General features: G+C 31.2%; 4 protein-coding genes across 6 annotated transcripts; 3 read left to right on the top strand and 1 right to left on the bottom strand.

The window, feature by feature from the left end:
• The first annotated feature begins 258 nt into the window (after positions 1–258).
• On the top strand, positions 259–1,923 carry LOC118441056 (uncharacterized). The gene is made up of 2 exons (XM_035864964.2): positions 259–396; positions 809–1,923. Exons 1-2 carry the CDS (start codon positions 373–375, stop codon positions 1,496–1,498), a joined length of 714 nt encoding a protein of 237 aa, XP_035720857.1. The 5' UTR covers positions 259–372; the 3' UTR covers positions 1,499–1,923.
• Positions 1,924–6,056: 4,133 nt separating this feature from the next.
• On the top strand, positions 6,057–9,867 carry LOC118441050 (uncharacterized). The gene is made up of 8 exons (XM_035864952.2): positions 6,057–6,340; positions 8,144–8,308; positions 8,381–8,481; positions 8,574–8,641; positions 8,720–8,936; positions 9,024–9,190; positions 9,271–9,388; positions 9,478–9,867. The coding sequence occupies exons 1-8, from the start codon at positions 6,187–6,189 to the stop codon at positions 9,799–9,801; spliced, it is 1,314 nt and encodes a 437-aa protein (XP_035720845.1). The 5' UTR covers positions 6,057–6,186; the 3' UTR covers positions 9,802–9,867.
• Positions 9,868–9,921: 54 nt separating this feature from the next.
• LOC118441048 (uncharacterized) lies at positions 9,922–12,548 on the bottom strand. 2 transcript variants are annotated; one of them, XM_035864946.2, is made up of 4 exons: positions 12,334–12,548; positions 12,083–12,253; positions 11,801–11,933; positions 9,923–11,726 (listed from the first exon to the last, which is right to left on the bottom strand). In XM_035864946.2, the coding sequence occupies exons 1-4, from the start codon at positions 12,367–12,369 to the stop codon at positions 10,072–10,074; spliced, it is 1,995 nt and encodes a 664-aa protein (XP_035720839.2). In that variant the 5' UTR covers positions 12,370–12,548; the 3' UTR covers positions 9,923–10,071. The 2 variants fall into 2 exon arrangements, with proteins under 2 accessions (XP_035720841.2, XP_035720839.2); XM_035864948.2 differs by lacking the exon at positions 12,334–12,548 and having other exon boundaries at positions 9,922–11,726; positions 11,801–12,009; positions 12,083–12,224.
• A 305-nt stretch (positions 12,549–12,853) lies between these two features.
• Positions 12,854–15,529, top strand: LOC118441049 (protein phosphatase 1H). Of its 2 annotated transcripts, none has more exons than XM_035864951.2 (7): positions 12,854–12,997; positions 13,102–13,536; positions 13,667–13,924; positions 14,024–14,241; positions 14,328–14,598; positions 14,672–14,931; positions 15,019–15,529. In XM_035864951.2, exons 2-7 carry the CDS (start codon positions 13,351–13,353, stop codon positions 15,275–15,277), a joined length of 1,452 nt encoding a protein of 483 aa, XP_035720844.1. In that variant the 5' UTR covers positions 12,854–12,997; positions 13,102–13,350; the 3' UTR covers positions 15,278–15,529. The 2 variants fall into 2 exon arrangements, with proteins under 2 accessions (XP_035720844.1, XP_085513717.1); XM_085657591.1 differs by having other exon boundaries at positions 12,861–12,997; positions 13,391–13,536.
• The last annotated feature ends 1,973 nt before the right edge of the window (positions 15,530–17,502 follow it).

The following is a 17,502-nucleotide window of genomic DNA, read 5'->3' as shown; positions in this document are numbered from 1 at the left end:
TTGTTAAATTTAAAATGGGGATATTCATCGTACTAAACAAAAAGAAACTCGTAATTTGTAATTCGAATAAAGAAGTAAAATTGGAAAACGGAAAGAAAAAGAGAAGAGAGAGAGAGAGAGAGAGAGAGAGAGAGAGAGAGAGAGAGAAAGAGATAGAAATTAAAGTACCAAAAGAAGATGAAACAAAGGAGTTTGAAGAACAGCGTTGTCCGCAAAGTCGTTGTTCCTTCTTTCCTGCCGTTAACTTCCTACTCTGCAATAATTTCATTGGCACGCTCGAGTTGCCCGTACGGACGGCCCGTTGCCAGTTACGTCCCCCTATAAAAGCCAGGGTAGCCCATAGAGGAGCCAGTGTGCACATTGCCGACCAACATGTACAGCACCGAGAAACTGAAAGTGAGTAGCGACTGCAGCCGCTCGAATCGCACCATTCGTGAGAGAGCCTCCGCTCGTCTAAGGACTTTATTTTAGATTCGCTAGAGATAGACCATTTTTTTTCTTCTTATTTCATTACATTAACGAATAATAATAATAATAATAATAATAATAATAATAATAATAATTATTATAATTATCTCAAAGACACGCTCTCTATAAGATTCCCTCTCCCTCTTTTTCTCTCTTTCCCTTTCTCTCTCTGTCTCTCTCTCTCTCTCTGTCTCTCTTTCTCTTACTCTATCTCTTTCTCTTTAACCGGAAACCTCGTCGCGTTAACGAGCGCAAAAAAGAAAGAAAGAAAGAAAGAAAGAAAGAAAGAAAAAAAAAAGAATTAGAAAGTTAATGGGAAACGAATATTGATATTTTTCAGGTGCTACTCCTGTGCAGCCTGGCTTTAATGGCCGTGGCCGAGGAGACGAAGAAGAGTGAGTCTAACATCGAAAAAAAGGATGAAAAAACGAAGCGTGGCCTAGAACTGAGCCTGGGTAGTCACGGTTTAGGGGGAGGTTTTGGCGGAGGTCATGGCATCGGAGGAGGTGGCATCGGAGGAGGTGGCTTCGGAGGAGGTGGTTTTGGTGGTGGTGGCTTCGGAGGAGGTGAACAGATCTCGACCGAACATATTCCGGCGGTGACAATAACGAAACAAGTACCTGTCCCTGCACCGTATCCAGTCGAGGTCGAAAAACATGTACCTTATCCGGTAAAAGTACCGGTTAAGGTACCCATCGATAGACCGGTTCCCGTACACGTGCCAGCACCTTATCCGGTAACGGTCGAGAAGCACGTGCCTTATCCAGTGGATAAGCCAGTACCTTATCCCATCAAGGTACCAGTCAAGGTGCCCGTCAAAGTGCCGTATCCGGTCAAGGTGCCTGTCAAGGTTCCTTACACTGTGACAAAACCCGTACCTTATCCCATTAAAGTCCCAGTCGTCGTAAAAGAACCTTATCCCGTCGTACTCGAGGATCATCACGGAGGTGGCGGTTTCGGCGGTGGATTTGGCGACGGTGGTTACGGTGGTGGACACGAGCTCGAACTCGGTGGCTACGGTCATCACTGAGATCGGGCTGTGATATAGCACAACGACCAACAGGGACCTCACTCTTCGAGTTTTTCCTTCTTCTTATCCTTTCCCTCCTCCACCGCAAACTCTCTTCTTCCTTCTACCTTCCGATCAAAACCGCGCACCAACATCAGAGAGAGGAGACCACGTAATGTCCCACGAGGAAGAGGGAATGACACTCGTGGGTATATTAGATTCTAGAGAAAAATTTCGTTCGATAGTAAGAATGGAAAAAAAAAATAAATAAATAAATAAAAAATGAGAATGCCACCGGGAATGATCCTCCTGGCTCTCGTTCATGTCGAATGCACCGATATTGTATTCGTTGAGATTCTACCCGAACAACCTGTATTATATTATATCTTCTTTTTTTTTCTTCTTTTTTTTTCGTAAATGAATAAAATGATATTTTTTTGTATTAAGTTATTCTCGTTACGAAACCTCCCCTCCTCTTTTTCCTCTTAATGAGCAACCTATGACAGAGGGAAAAGCGTTGCCTTAGCTTGCTTCTGACCGTGCGATTATGAAGAATTGCAAGGGGACTTTCACCCGTTGCGCTGTCGGTATATAACTCTCTAAGTGTGCCAGTAGCAAAACAACCACTTACGAGCTTATAGCCATTTACCTTTAAGACGATAGGCCATAAAAACCTTTCGTGTAAATGTCAAAGTGAGAAAAAAGCACGTTAATCGCATCCATTGAGTAAGACCTCTCTCTCTCTCTCTCTCTCTCTCTCTCTCTCTCTCTCTCTCTCTGTCTTTCTTTTTCTTTCTTTCTTTCTTTCTTTCTTCCAAGACTCTTGACATCTCTCACGTACGCCATCGCATTACGTGTACTATGTACTTTGCAACCGAGACGTTTCTCGCGCTGTCGAGATCGTTCAGTAATACGAGCTCCTTTAGTCTCTCACAGATAAAGCGAAAAGATACGAAAAGATCGAGCGATGCATATGAGAATGCTGCGTAAGTATCATACAGAGAATACCGTATAAGGAGTACCGTATAAAATGAAATAAGTAAGAATATAAAGAAAAATGAAGAAAGAAAGGGAACAAAAACTAAACAATAGTTTGCCAGTTATCGAAGCTTATAGTCGCACGTTGCACAAAATGTATACAATGCAAACATTTATAAAGGAGTTCTCTGAATCCCGTAGGACGTGAAAGAGTCACATTGTTAGTTTTCTCTTCTTATGGTTCTTCCGGTAACAATGTTCACACGTATAAGCGAGGGAAAAATAAAAAAAAAAAACATCCCACCCTAAACTTACCACACCCAAAAGTCGTTTTCGTATGCTAACAATGAGATGCGTTCTCTGCAGCGGAACGAGAGGCTGTCGCGTAAAAAAGTAGAAATTGAAAGTGAACTCGACGTATACAAGCGATCTTAAAATCTAGGAAAGTAGGTTCCAGGGATGTAGGACGTCGAAAGTACGGCGCTTACATACGCGTTACGTGCACGCGGCACTGTATTTTAGCAAGAGTACGTTGTTCCTAAGCGAATGGATACGAGTGTACGATTTAAAGTCGAGTCCGAGAATTTGGAGAAAAATAGAAATGAGAAAGTTCCGGTTCTATATCAATAACAGTACGTAACATTGAAGAGTCGAAAGAGATTCTCAAGGAGTTTAAACTCTATCCATTAATCAAAACTTCGTTCGTATGCCGGCCATAATGCATGTTTTCTGAATAAATAAATTTTTATTTGAAGTCAACGTTCCAGTTACTTTATAAAACTTTTAACATTAATAAACTCCCGAGTGTTAAACTAGTTTCATTATCAACTGGATTTAATTAATTCCTTATTAGAGAGTTCAATTCTCTTTGCGTATTAATGCGGAATAGTATATCTATGTTCATGATTCAAGGAGACAGGAAATGAAGATCGCGGGAAAGAATAACCGGACGCGAAAACTGTACTTTACTTATGAGCGTTCTTATTTGAAAAGAGCACGTTGACCGACCGCGACCGACGGTAAATATTGGTTACCATATTTATCTCATCTTAACAATCATTCTACGTCGAGAAACTTATCTTAAAATCAGGAACTTCTCTAGGATCGATCGTTGCATGTTTACGCGTGAGAAATTATGGCGGATATGCGGAACGAAATCGAGAAATCAAGGTGGTAGCTTTCGGAAAGCAATTTGCTTTGATAGAGGAGAACGAGTTTCCGTTACATAACCCATATACTGCGCGTTTATTTTTTATTATCATAAAATAATCGTATAAATTAGCATTCGTATTGCTCTCGACGTGATACATACGATTAAAGGAATTCGGAAGAGACGATATCTCTTTCGTTTATACAGACACGAGCAATCTATTCTATTTATGGTTATATATAAAAGTCGAAAAAGTTAAGTGAAACCACAGTACTTCCTGTCAAATGAATTGTGGTGTATATATATATATATATATATATATATATGTACAATGTTACATCATAACGGATACGGAATCACGGTATCCGTCGTTTATTCGCGACCTAAACGGTGCCTTTGTAAGAGGAGGTAGACATTTTCTCCTTTAGTTCTTTGCGGCAGTGCTACAAGCCGAAGGCTTGCCAACGAAAGTTCCCATTAATAAGATTGCGTCAGCGTGGAATCCGCGATCGATCAGAGAAATCTCTGACGAAATGAAACGATTCCGTACTGCTCCACCTCGCGGAAGAAAAACTGGATATAGATTAAACATATATATATATATATATATATATATATATATATATATATATACGTAGTATGTACATTGGTATATTTATACAACAGATAGATATTTTACATGTCTCTACCTTATTTGCTATCGATCGATTATATTATGTCTTAGGATTAAGTAGGATTACACTCAACGAAAAATGTAACAAATCGACGAGAGATCGTTCCGCATCACCGTAACGAGGTAAACGGACTTTCCGTGCACCCGTCTACGATTTATGAACGTCGGTGTGTTCAAAGTATCAGACGATACTTATACTATCAAAGCGTTTACACGTACATTCGCAACGTACTTAGACACATGTCTATATATATATATATATATATATATATATATATATATATATATATATGTCTAAGTACATACATAAGTTTTAAACAGAGCAATGGCAGATATGAACCTGCTCAGACAAACGTCAAGCACAAAGGGTAGACGCATAATAATTAGAAAAAAGGAAGAGAGAAACAGAGGAAGAAGAACAAAGCCACGAAATTTTCCATTTTATCGTCGGGACAAGAAGTAGGATCTTAAAAGATTGCACTTTTTATTCTCTCTCTCTCTCTCTCTCTCTCTCTTTCACTCTTTCTCTTTTTCTCTTCTTGTATATCTTCTTTCCTCGAATCTAACAAAAATCTACTATTATTCTCGCATAGCATGCTATCATAAAACCGTATGTTCATCAAGAAAACGGAGAGAAATAGGGAAAAGTGTAAAAAAAAAGTAAGAAGAATCCTTTCGTCTATGTTGGCCGTCACGTATGTCAGTAGGGTGCGCTTGTTTGCACGAGAAATGACAGTCGGCGCGACGTTAATATTAGTATTGTAAACACACCACCACCAACCACCCCCCTACTTTCACCGTTTGCGTTTTACTCGTAAGATTGCACACCCTCTAACTGTCGGTCCGTACTCGAGGGAGATGTTAGCGTGAGGTGCGAGTATAAAACGGAGAGATAAAAAGTGAAAACGTAAGAAAGAGAAGGCTAGAGAAAGAAAGAGAGAGAGAGAGAGAGAGAGAGATAAAGAAAAAAGGGGTGGAAGAAAGAGAAAAAGGTAGCTACGTCACCGTGGTGACGCGGCAGATTACAGTAATGTATCAATCATAAAAGAAATGTAAAACTTTGACAATTTTTTAGCACATTATCAAAAAGAATTCTATATATTTTATATCAATACTCAAAATATAACAAAAAAAGATCGTAAAATTAAATTTTTCTATAACGAAATTTCAACCTTATATGTTCATAATTATGCGTATATATATATATATATTATCTGATTCAAATATTACAATTCATTAATCAAAGATTTATACATGAACTTACGTAAGTATAATATTGACGATACGGGAATCGTCGAATGTTTGGAAACGATTGATAAATATGAATTGTTATTACAAGTGTTTTCTGATCTACGTATTTTTATACTTACGAATATTATCTTTTTCCGGTTTGTTTATCGTGAGATAAACCCATGAAATTCTCATGATTCTTACTTCTTTATATTTTGTACATTCTTCAAGAAAGTCAAGCCAATTCTTAATCCACGCTCATTCTAAAATAAAAATTTCGTTTCGTAAAAGTATAGACGGTGAGTAGCCGATAAATAATATGAGTTTACTTATGATACATCTATACGTGTAAACATTGGTAATAGAATTTCGACAGTAATGAAAATAAATAGATAAAGAGAAAAAGAAATGATGTCACAAATAAACGTACTCACCAATGAACGAACAAATCTAATCTAATCAGTCTAATCAGTAGAACTGTGTTTCAAAAAAAAAAAAAAAAAAAAAAAAGATAGATTAGTTTGTCGTTAGAAATGGAATAGAAACTCTACTGGTGATAATAGTAATTTTGAAAAACTCCAACGAAACTTGCAAATAATTTTTTTGATATTATCGCGAAGTGGAGTAGTCATTCTCGTCTAGATCATATCAAATAAATCGATTGTCTATTATCTTTTAATGCTAAATAATAAATTTACCCACAGAATTACAAAAAAAAAAAAGAACTCCACGATCACGGAATACTCCAGGATGATTTTGAAGTATTGCACTTTTATGGTTCTTTTACCTATTATTTTATCACAAAATGATAAATCTTCGTTAGAACTTATCGGTAAGTAAAATGATCTTGTGAGATTAATCCAACTTCGGAATATTGTCAATTTAATTATACATTAATAACTTATTAGCTGTAACATAAAGAAAATAAATAAACGTTAAATATCATAACGTTAAAAATAAATAATAATTAAATTTATCAAAACATTAAGAATAATCTAATTTTATTAATATATAATAAAATTATTCGTTGTCAATAAAATCGAATTGTAATGAGATATAATATTATTTTAAATTTATTGACATAATATGAATCATTTGAAATGAGTCAAAATATTGGAAAGTGTTAACATATATATAGTTGCATATATAAATAAAATATTCCGTCCGTTCGGTCCTTGTTGACTTTCTCGTCTACTTTATCAATTGCCCCTTTCTAAAGGCAACGGGAAGGACCCAGCGCAATCGAAAGTTCTCATGCTAATACCATCGCGGAATTGAAGAACTCTTGCAAACGGTGTCGTAATACCTGAACGGTACACGCTCGAATACGTAGCCTCGTACGGAACAGTAACTGCGATTACACGTGTATACATATATTTTATATACTTCCTTGAATATACTAATTATTAGTAAGATCCCTATATAAGGCATAGTAATTCTATGATAAACAATAATTTATATTTACGTATCTACCATAACTTTCTCATATTTTATATTTATTATTAATATTATCTTGTATCTATGTCTTATTATTATTTATTTAATAATTCAGATAATATTACGTATTATGTTATAATACGTTTAAATAATATTCTTTAGTTTTCTTACTTACTATATAATGAATTTCATTAGACAATCCTTTTAAGAAACTTGATTAGAACGAGCATTAATTTTTCATTCTTCCTTCATCGTTCTTACGAGAATACTAAACGTAGTAACTCTCTTTCTAAAGAGCATTGAACGCACACAAATAAAAACTAGTCGAGTAAATAAATAAACTCGTATGACTCCAACAACTTTCCATCGTATATAGTTACATACATACATACATACATACATACATACATACATACATACATACATACATATATACATACGCACATTTTTTTTCAACAGTGGAAAGTAGTGGATAGGATGTTCGTATGGGATATGAGTACGATTATCAATATAAACAAAATATTTTGCTGATAGAATAGGAATAAAAAGTTCTAATTATCTATCTGTTTTTTTTTCTTCTTTCTCTTCCAGCTTGTTGTTGACGGTTGCTTATAAAAAAAAAAAAATAATAATAATAAATAAATAAATAAAAAAGAACTTTTAAAAGAAAACCAGCGTAACCAGTTTAGAAAAACGTTATAAAATGTAATAAAATATGTAAAAATTATAATTCAAACGAACCATTACAGTTCTAGAAAGGTAGAAAGGATTGTAGAGTAAATTTTCGAGTAAAAAATTGAATTCATTATTTCACAAAGAGATTTCCATTAAAATAAAACAAATTTGATCATATTATTTCTGTTCTAGTTATAATAAACAAAAAAATTGAATTCATTATTTCACAAAGAGATTTCCATTAAAATAAAACAAATTTGATGATATTATTTCTGTTCTAGTCATAATAAACGCGTAATAACGAAATATTTCCTAACTTTAATATTATAGCGTAAAGAAAGAATATAATTGCAGTCGATTACATGATAGCACACATTTAACTTTTTATTAATATATAACGGCACGATTTAATATGCCTAACTATGTTTCTAAGCTTTAATTTTATCGTACCCTGTTTGTCCGTTTCACGTCCGATATTTGCAACGTAAATTAACAACATGAAATTAATATAAAGATATTTTAGTATGCAGAATACCGGAAAATTTTCAAGTCCAAGTCTCGGATCGCAATAAAATTAATATATACGGTAATGAATTGTTAATTAAATACAAAAACATCAGTATTTATTTGTATCCTGGTACTACTACAATAAACGTCGTTTTGAATGAATCATTTGTCGAATTTCAAGGTATGTCAAATTTGAATTTAATTTAAATATCAAAAGATCCTTTTTATTTATTTACCGGTTAACATTTTTCAGCATACATGATAGCATCAAATTCTGTTAATAATTCGACATCAAAAGTTGAGAAAATTTTATGGTCGAGCAATGGTCTTATTCTTGGGTTCGGACAATTGCAAGTAAGTTTAATTTATTAAAATTTAGTTGGACGATATAAAAATTATTTTACTTTTTTAACGGTAATTATCTTCCTGAAATTCATTTATTGTAGAAAACGAACAAGGGACATTATCAAGTTCAACAATACCACTTCTTTTTACCAACGAATTCAAGCGGAAGGTAAATTGTATTTCGCGTTAATTAGCACGTACGATGAAATGTTCTATAATTACTTATACTTTATTATCTATTATACAGTTCTAATCTATTTGAAGCGGTGGAACATGAAATTCGTCGGCTTACTCAAGTTTGTCTTGAAATAGAAATTTCGAAAAATATAAAAATCATAACGGAAAAAAATCAACGTTTTGAAAAAATCAATGATTTCGGATCAGTGATAGTTTTACCATCGTCTGATTGCGTCAATACAAATGCGGCTTCATCGTGTACATCCTCGGTCACTAATTCGATTAAAGTAAATTCAATCATATTTATCTAATATAAGAGGTATTAGATACATTTATAAACTAATCTGTAAATATATTAAATATATTATTTTCAGATAAATATCAATAATTTAATCGACCTATTCATCGATGCTATGATAGATATGATCAAGGTTTATAATCTAGAAAAGATTAAATTACCAAATATTAATGCAGTTTTTATTACCAATTTAGGAGTCATTGACATGAAAGGTCAAATTCAAACCTTTAATGGCACTTTCGAGTGAGAAATATGTTTTATAATGTTTCATAAATATACATATACGTTTATTTCAATGGATTATGTAAATATATTTTTTCCAGGGGTTTAACGACTATTAAAAGAACAGCAGATGTAATTTTAATTCAACAAGGCCATAAATATACGGCTTCTTGTGGTTTTGGTATATCTAATGCAATTGTACGTTTTAATAAATATCAGGTAAACTTATAAAAAATTTATATATGTATACATTTATATTGACGATATAATAGTTTATATAATAGTAAATTTATATTTGTGATTTACAGCTTAAATACGATTTTATAAATATATGTGGCGATATATTAGGTACAATAGAAAATATAGCATTAAGAGTTAAAATAAGTGCAGATTATAATACTCCACAGTGTACAATAAAATTAGAGGATATTAAAGTATCAGAGTTTGATAAATTGGAAGTGAGATTCACTGGATTTGGTATAATGGATATTTTTGGACCGAAATTGATAAATTGGTTTACAAGATTTTTCAAGAATTATCTCAAGGGAATAATAGAACGAAATTTGAAAATTTTTTTGGAAAAGCAAATATCAGTACTTGACTGTGAAAAATACAAAAAGAAAATATTCTGAGGAAATATCCTAATTGCTACAAGCAAATACATTAGATTAAAATATTTAATAACATGAATGCAATTAATCCGTCTTGTGATGCACGAAATTAATATATATATATATATATATATATATATATATGTGTGTACATAGTAACAAATAGATTTGTAATTTAAGAATAAAAGAATGGTACATATATACATACTTTTTATTATAAAAATATATGCCTGAGTATTCTAATTCATTACTATAAGAATGATATTATTTGTTATAAAGCAATTGAAGAATTTATATATTATTATTTACAGTAGTTACAATTGATTTTTGTACATCTTCTTCATTTACAGAAGCAATTAATTTTTCATCTCCCACATTTACGTTTTTTTCATTGCATATATTTATGCATTTATCTTTTTCCTGTGTATTAACAGAATTATCGCTAACGTCACTACTTGCATTCAAATTTGATTGATTTGCTTGTTTCAAAGCTAAATATTCTTCGACAGAACCAGTAGGTTTTGTTTCTATCTTATCATTATTAACTTCTGGTACGCGAGATGGCGAAGAATTTAAATTTGGTGAATTAGTAAGTTTAGAAAGTCTCTGACGTTCTCTTAAACGTTTGCGAATTTCCGATTGTATTTTTGATTCTTTTATAACATTTTGAACATCGTCTGTTTGATAATAACGAGTTGCCCAAGTTTCAGCCGATTTCAATTTCTGTGAATTGGATGAATTAGTGTCTATTACCTGTGAACTCTTTTGTTCCTTTATAATACTATTATTCTTATTTTGAATTTTTTCTTTATCTTTATATTTATTTTTATCATTATCACAATTTTCCAAATCATCCATATCATCAGAGTAATTATCTAAATCGATTATTTCCTCAAAGTCAGCTAATTTATCCTCATCAGAAACAACTTTCTGGTTTGAATTTGATACAGAAGGGACAGGTTCTTCTGGTTTTGATATATTTTCTGTTAATCTTTCTTTTTCTTCAAGCAAACAAACTTTCTCCTCTTTCTTTCCTGAACATTCATTAGATTTACTATTTGTATTTAAAGAACTTTCAGATCTTATTTCACATTTCGAATGTGATTTCTTTTTCACCTTTTTACGTTTTGTGGAATTATCTGGAATATTTGTAGATGACAATGAAGAATTACTTTTGTCATGTGAAGTATGAGGATGAGATATTTCTTCATTAGTATTATTAATTTTTTTATCATTATCTCTTCCTTCTATTACTCTTGATTCTCTAACTCCTTGTTCCGTAGAACTGGTAACATTATTTTTATTATCCAAATTGGTTGTACTTTCTATTTTACGTTCATTTTCTAATTTTTGATTTACCCTTGTTCCAACTTCATCATTTTCACTTTCACTAGATAATAACTCAATTGTTGGGGTAGGCTGAACTACTAATACTACATCTTCTTCATCTCCATCCATTCGTTGAGAATTTATAATTTTTTCTAATTGCCGTCGACAATTTTCCTTTGCATTTATTTCATCTTGTCTAGATTTATTAACATGATTTTCTTCAACTGTACCATTATTTGCCAACGCCTTGGATTCATTTGAATTTGGTATTATATCATCTTCTTTACGTATCAAAGCTCTAATTGCCCTAGCACGCATTTCTAATTCTAACAAATCTAACAAACTATCAGCTTCCTTTTCTTTACCCGTTTCTTTCTCTTCCTCCTTTTTAACTTTGATATCTTTATATTTATTATTGCTTCCATCTTTATTAATATTTTTAGCTTTTATCTTAGAATTTCCTATATCCTCTTTTTTATTATTACTCTGTGACTTTATTTTATTTGTATTCTTATGTTTCTTTACTTTTGTTTTTCCAGACATACCATCTTCTTTCTTAATATTATCATCCTCGGTAAGCCATTCCTCAGTATCAGATATAATTTCTAAAGAAGGACCTAACATAACAAACATTGTTTAAATTTAATAATCTATCACATTTATTTTTGTTTTATCTATAAATTATAATTACCTGATTCATCTGATTCACTAGTGTCAGACGATTCTAACATAGGTTTCCCATCCAAAATACATAATACACGAGTTTTGGACATCCCACTTAATTCGCTAGCACACCATTCTTCTAGCTCTTCAAAATCCATTTTCTAAGATGGATATTTGTCAAATGTATTAAATTTAAAGAACTTACATACGATATTATTAACTGCTGATTCTATAACACTATCAAATCTAATAAGCCTAAGATAAATCTTGTAAAAATAACTAATTATAAAAATTAATATATAAATTATACCTTTAATGCTTGTGGTAGCATCATACGTATCTTTTCAGGTTTGACAGATTTAAAAAGTTGACGCGCTAATTCTCTACGATTCGTAAGATAATCCTTCATAGGCTTTAAATCTCTTGCATCAATCTCCTCATCAGATGATACGGAAGAAGATGAATACGATGTACTAAATTCCTGTGTAAAATAATATTTCGATATATATAAATTTTAAAATCATTTATTAATAATTGTCTTTAAAAAAAAAAAAAGATAACCTCGCTGCTATGTGAATTCTTCTTCGTTTTTGACATCTTTCACACACATATATTTCTTTTACCTTGATATTAATATTAAATATATTAAATTCTTTATCACAATAAATTCTATCTCATGTACAATTAACATTAATTTTTTATAACTTTAATAATAATCTTTTTTAATAAAATAACATTATTTACTTCTTAATGCCGGATCTATCAATGACTGCGTACTAAACATCCTTTGGGTGTATAAAGCGACATCTACAGATATTTCATGGTAAATGAAAATAATCGAATTATCTCGATAATACTCATATCGATATCGCGATGAAAATTTTTATCGATTTATCTACTGCAAATAAATACTCTTATGATAATAATTTATATGATACAAATATAATTCTCTCGAATGATATTAATGGAAATTATCGTTTATCGTTATGTTAGCTTTGAGATATGTATATACATATCTTAGAAATGTTGAAATTACAATGTCTAGCGTATAATATGATAAGATAAATAGGAATAAAATTATACAAGCGATTCAAAGATGGCGTGTTTAGTCATCCTTGCTACTCGTGTCAGAGTCACTGTCAAGTTATAACCTATAATATTGTTGACAATAGTTTTGTCAACAAGATGTCAGTATTTTAAGATAATCTTATAATTATGTTTAATAGTAAGTATATAGACATATACAATATTCTTGAATTAAACGTAATATATAAAAAAAAGAGATAGTTATCTTTGTCCATGATTAATATACTTACAAATTCTTGACAGGTGACAGCTAACCCAAAGCAATCAAATACATTGTATTGTGTGTATGTCATAAAAAAAAAACTTAATTAACATTCACCGCATGATTACATCCCACGATTGGAAATGCATTGAAACATTTTCGATAATAGTGCTTAATATTTTGTTGAATATGTATTTTATATGACATAGTAATTTATTGAATTAATAGATTAAGAATTTATACATTACATCAAAAGAAAAAAAAAAGAAAAGAAAAAAAAGAAATTTAAAATGTTAAATCGATTTAAATCAGTATTGATGAATGCTGTAGGTGTAAGCGAGCTTGACCTACAATATCCAAATGATTCAAACAATGATTTGATGATAGATTATGTCAATTCAAATTTTGCGGTAGAAGTGGAAAATAAGCCTTATAGTCGACCTAGTTTTCTAGGACTTACAGCTGAAGAAACACAGGTATATAATTTTATCAACATATTCTATCTTTGCAATATTATTTTTAATAGTGATTATTATTTGAAGTAATACAAATGTGTAGGTAATATATATATATTTAGTTTAAAGTTTATTTGATGTTCCATTTCAGGTTAGTGCTGATCATAGAGTAAGACCTATAATAGTCCCAAGAGATTTAAGCAGATTACCTTGGTGTGCTGGTTACGCAGAATGTATAAATGCTGGAAAAAGTATTTGGAATGAGGATCAAGCATCTGCAACACGAGGAGACCTTAAATTTACTGACATGAACGCTACATTGCCTTATGTTATGTTTTCTATGTTTGATGGTCATGCTGGATATCAAGTGGCTCTTACTGCAAGATTACATTTACACAGAATAATTCTAGTTAGTAGTTCACATTTATAGATTACAGTGTTTGTTACTTTAATTTAATATCTTATTATCCATGGAAATTATATAAAAAAAAATCTTTTTTTTTATTAGGATAGGTTGAATGCTATACCAAGTACTGTATTATTTAATGAAGATGAAGAAGAATTTATAAAAGGTAAAGATTTAGTTACAGGTGCTATCGAATTAGCTTACAGACAAATGGACCAAATGGTAGAAGGTCAAGCTCAAAATGGTGGTGGAGGCTGTACAGCTATTACTATTCTATTTCTTAATGGCAGATTATATGCTGCTGGTGCTGGTGATTCTAGGTTTGTAATTTCTAGGTATTAATTTATCTATATATATATATATATGTATTTATAATAAGTCATATTTATTTTTATCTTTTTAACAGAGCAGTGCTTGTATTAGGAGATAGTCAACGTGCTCTTACTAGAGATCACACTCCAGATTCTGAATCGAATCGTGTAAGAGCTTTAGGATTTTTAAGAAGTCACGAATTATTAAAAGGTTATTTTACACCATTAGAATTCAAAAAAAGGCCATTACAGAAAGAGTTAGGAACTATGGTCTTATATAGAGAACCTTACATGACTGGTTGGGCATATAAAACATTATCACATCTTGATTTAAAGTTACCACTTATTTCTGGTCATGGAAAACGAGTAAGTTTTATTATGTAACATCTAATATATCTTTTATTATAATATTAATATAATATAAATATTATAATTACAGAGTAGAGTTATGGGTACCATAGGAGTAACAAGGGGTTTTGGTGATCATGGCTTAAAAGCAGCTAATACAGGTGTCAGTATCAAACCATTCTTGTCATCTCAGCCTGAAATACAATCCATAAAATTGGAGGATTGCAATCTCACAGAACGTGATTGCATTATAATAGCTACTGATGGATTATGGGATGTTGTTTCTGACAAAACAGCAGCTACTATTCTTAGGAAAACACTTGCCCCAGATACACCTTCTTTAGAATATAGGTAAATTAGTTAAAATAAATTCATCAGACAAAAATAAAAAATTTGTAATTAGACAAAATTGAATATCTTATTACTCAAATATATCAGGCTTACAATGGGTGCACAAGAATTAGTACAAGCTGCTAGAGGTCGATTAATGGGAAGAACATGGGTGGGAAAATCTGAAAATTCTAATGAAAACGAAGACAAACTCGCCCCAATGGCTTCGGTCGATGACATAAGTGTAATGGTGGTACCACTGTATCCGTATCTCTGCGAACATAAACAATGGTTAAAGTCAATTCAGCAGGAAAGAAAGTATTCTAATGATTCCTCACACATATCTATCAATAATTCAATACAATAATTATTTATAATTTAATTATTAAATGATGTGGATACAAACATTAGTTGCTCCTAAAAGAGTATAATCTTATGTATATGCAAACAATATTAATTAATGATTATGTACAATTGACAAGAACAAAAATTTTATTTGTACTTTCATATATAAATTTTAATCAATAATTTCATAAAAATGTTAAAGTGTGTATTGAAATGGTTATTTATTACATACTGCCACTATATAAATATGAATATTTTAATTAGATTTTTGTCTTCATATACATGAAGTATAGAAACTGTATTGTGTTATACTATATATGAATACATATTTATTTAGAAAAAACATTCCATCATTAATATGTTAATATAGCCATATTATTTGAAATAGTCTTCAACTTTATAAAATGGACAAATCTTCTCACTTTGTGTTGTATTGTATTGTATTGTATCGTATTGTATTGTATTGTGTTGTGTTGTATTTGTGTTGTATTGTATTGTATTGATTATTTCTTGTGTATAGTAATTCTTTGGAAGATTTTGTAGAATCGAAGAATATATTATATGAGCGTAGGAAAGATTCAAAAATAGAAAAAAATTTCTGCTTTTTCTTAAATCATTCTCAACAATAATATATATTATTTCTTTAAAATTAAAGCACTTATACGTGTAAGCTGGTACAAATTGATCGATTTAAATGATATCATTGATTAAATTGTATATAGTAAAATCAAAATGCACTGCTCTGAGCAGTATGTAACAATTATAGATTTTATTATATTACCTTGTATAATATCTTCTTTTTAGTATATTACATTGTAATTATTGTATAAAATAAATCTAATAATGCACATACATTAGATATTATATTAATTACAAACCTTTTTATTGAATAAAACTTATATTATTATATTATTATCAGAATTTCTTGCATTCCTATTAATAACGAATGAAAAATAATAACATTTTACAAATACTTCGACTTTACAAAGATCTTTTTTATCTCACTAATATCATTTTTTTCTTTCAAATTTAGATCATGACAGAACATGATGCAAAATTAGAATAACAATGAATTATGAAAATTCTTTAATTTTGAATGACAGCTTTACGTTCGACCGTATTACTTTTTCCTCTGCAATACAACCTAGAAAATTCCAACGACAATAATAATATTCACTCAAGCGTACTTGAAAATCGTGCTGACTTACATTATTCCTACGCCAAATAATGGAAGAGCCAGGGAAAATAATAACGTGGTACGGCCTATCAAATTTCGTGCGTGAAAAATCCAACTTATAAATCTTTCGTATGGTGTTTCGCGCTGTTTACCATATAATAAAAACTTATATTCCTGATTTATCATTCTATATAAGTTTATTAGCGAAGACATGTTTCCACTTGATATTGATGAAATTTCAGTAGTCACGATCATTTACATTTTCATTTGCGAAGGCGTACAACTAGAATCAATCCATTTTAATTACGACGTTTAACATGGCGTAAGAAAACGCTTACCGTGATCTTCTCTCGTTTCTTTAATAAGAAAATATATGTGGTGGTCTTCAGTGCCAAACTTAGAGCAAAAGTTTCTTCGAGTCTCGTGAAAGTTCACGAGAGCAAGAGATTACAACGATTGATTTATTACTACGGAACAAAAGGATGACTGAAATGAAGAAGAAAGGACCTATTCTGTCGAGTAATGGAAACAAAAGTAAATTATAAACATGTCACGATCATGAAACTCGATTTTTGACAATATGCGGCTCCCTTCGTTTGATATCCAATCCATACGTTGCATAAATTTTAATATTCGATATAACAAATTATGTTAATTACGATATGGAAATGATGGAAAAAATTTTATCGTCGACGATGTCATTCCAAAAAGGCAGAAGTATCTCACATTATAAGGGACAATAAAGCATTTTGATGATTATATCCTAAGTGACTCATTAACAATGTTCAATTTTGAAAAGTTATTATAGGAAACGATGTATTCAATCTCCATTCCTATCTTGGGCAAAAGCCATTGAAATTTTCATCCCTCCAGAAACATCGTTTAAGTATCGTTTATCGATGCGAATATAAGCATACCTAAAAAAAAATCGAGCTAACGAAGAGCTATTACCGATAAAAAAATATTTCGCATCTCTTTCAGGAACCTAACGACGATGAAGAGAAAAAAAAGTCACTTGACCCAGACGTCTTTTTGTTAGCAACGAAGGTTAATTTATAAAATACTTAGAT

The sequence above is a fragment of the Vespa mandarinia genome, chromosome 6, assembly GCF_050613455.1.
Source record: "Vespa mandarinia isolate Hongniang chromosome 6, ASM5061345v1, whole genome shotgun sequence".
NCBI classification, from domain to species: Eukaryota; Metazoa; Arthropoda; class Insecta; order Hymenoptera; family Vespidae; genus Vespa; species Vespa mandarinia.
Note: the sequence above shows the minus strand (reverse complement) of the source record. Positions and strands in the feature narration are given on the sequence as shown.

Excerpts from the sequence above, each read along its gene's own strand:
- LOC118441056 (XM_035864964.2), top strand. The coding sequence starts at position 373 with ATGTACAGCACCGAGAAACTGAAA. Across the intron at positions 397-808 it reads ACAGCACCGAGAAACTGAAA|GTGCTACTCCTGTGCAGCCT; the intron begins GTGAGTAGCGAC and ends GATATTTTTCAG.
- LOC118441050 (XM_035864952.2), top strand. The coding sequence starts at position 6,187 with ATGCTAAATAATAAATTTACCCACAGAATTACAAAAAAAAAAAAGAAC. Across the intron at positions 6,341-8,143 it reads ATCTTCGTTAGAACTTATCG|TATGCAGAATACCGGAAAAT; the intron begins GTAAGTAAAATG and ends AAGATATTTTAG. Across the intron at positions 8,642-8,719 it reads CCAACGAATTCAAGCGGAAG|TTCTAATCTATTTGAAGCGG; the intron begins GTAAATTGTATT and ends TCTATTATACAG.
- LOC118441048 (XM_035864946.2), bottom strand. The coding sequence starts at position 12,369 with ATGTCAAAAACGAAGAAGAATTCACATAGCAGCGAG. Across the intron at positions 11,934-12,082 it reads TGCTACCACAAGCATTAAAG|AAAATGGATTTTGAAGAGCT; the intron begins GTATAATTTATA and ends TATCCATCTTAG. Across the intron at positions 11,727-11,800 it reads TAGTGAATCAGATGAATCAG|GTCCTTCTTTAGAAATTATA; the intron begins GTAATTATAATT and ends TTGTTATGTTAG.
- LOC118441049 (XM_035864951.2), top strand. The coding sequence starts at position 13,351 with ATGTTAAATCGATTTAAATCAGTATTGATGAATGCTGTAGGTGTAAGC. Across the intron at positions 13,925-14,023 it reads ATTTACACAGAATAATTCTA|GATAGGTTGAATGCTATACC; the intron begins GTTAGTAGTTCA and ends TTTTTTTATTAG. Across the intron at positions 14,932-15,018 it reads ACACCTTCTTTAGAATATAG|GCTTACAATGGGTGCACAAG; the intron begins GTAAATTAGTTA and ends CAAATATATCAG.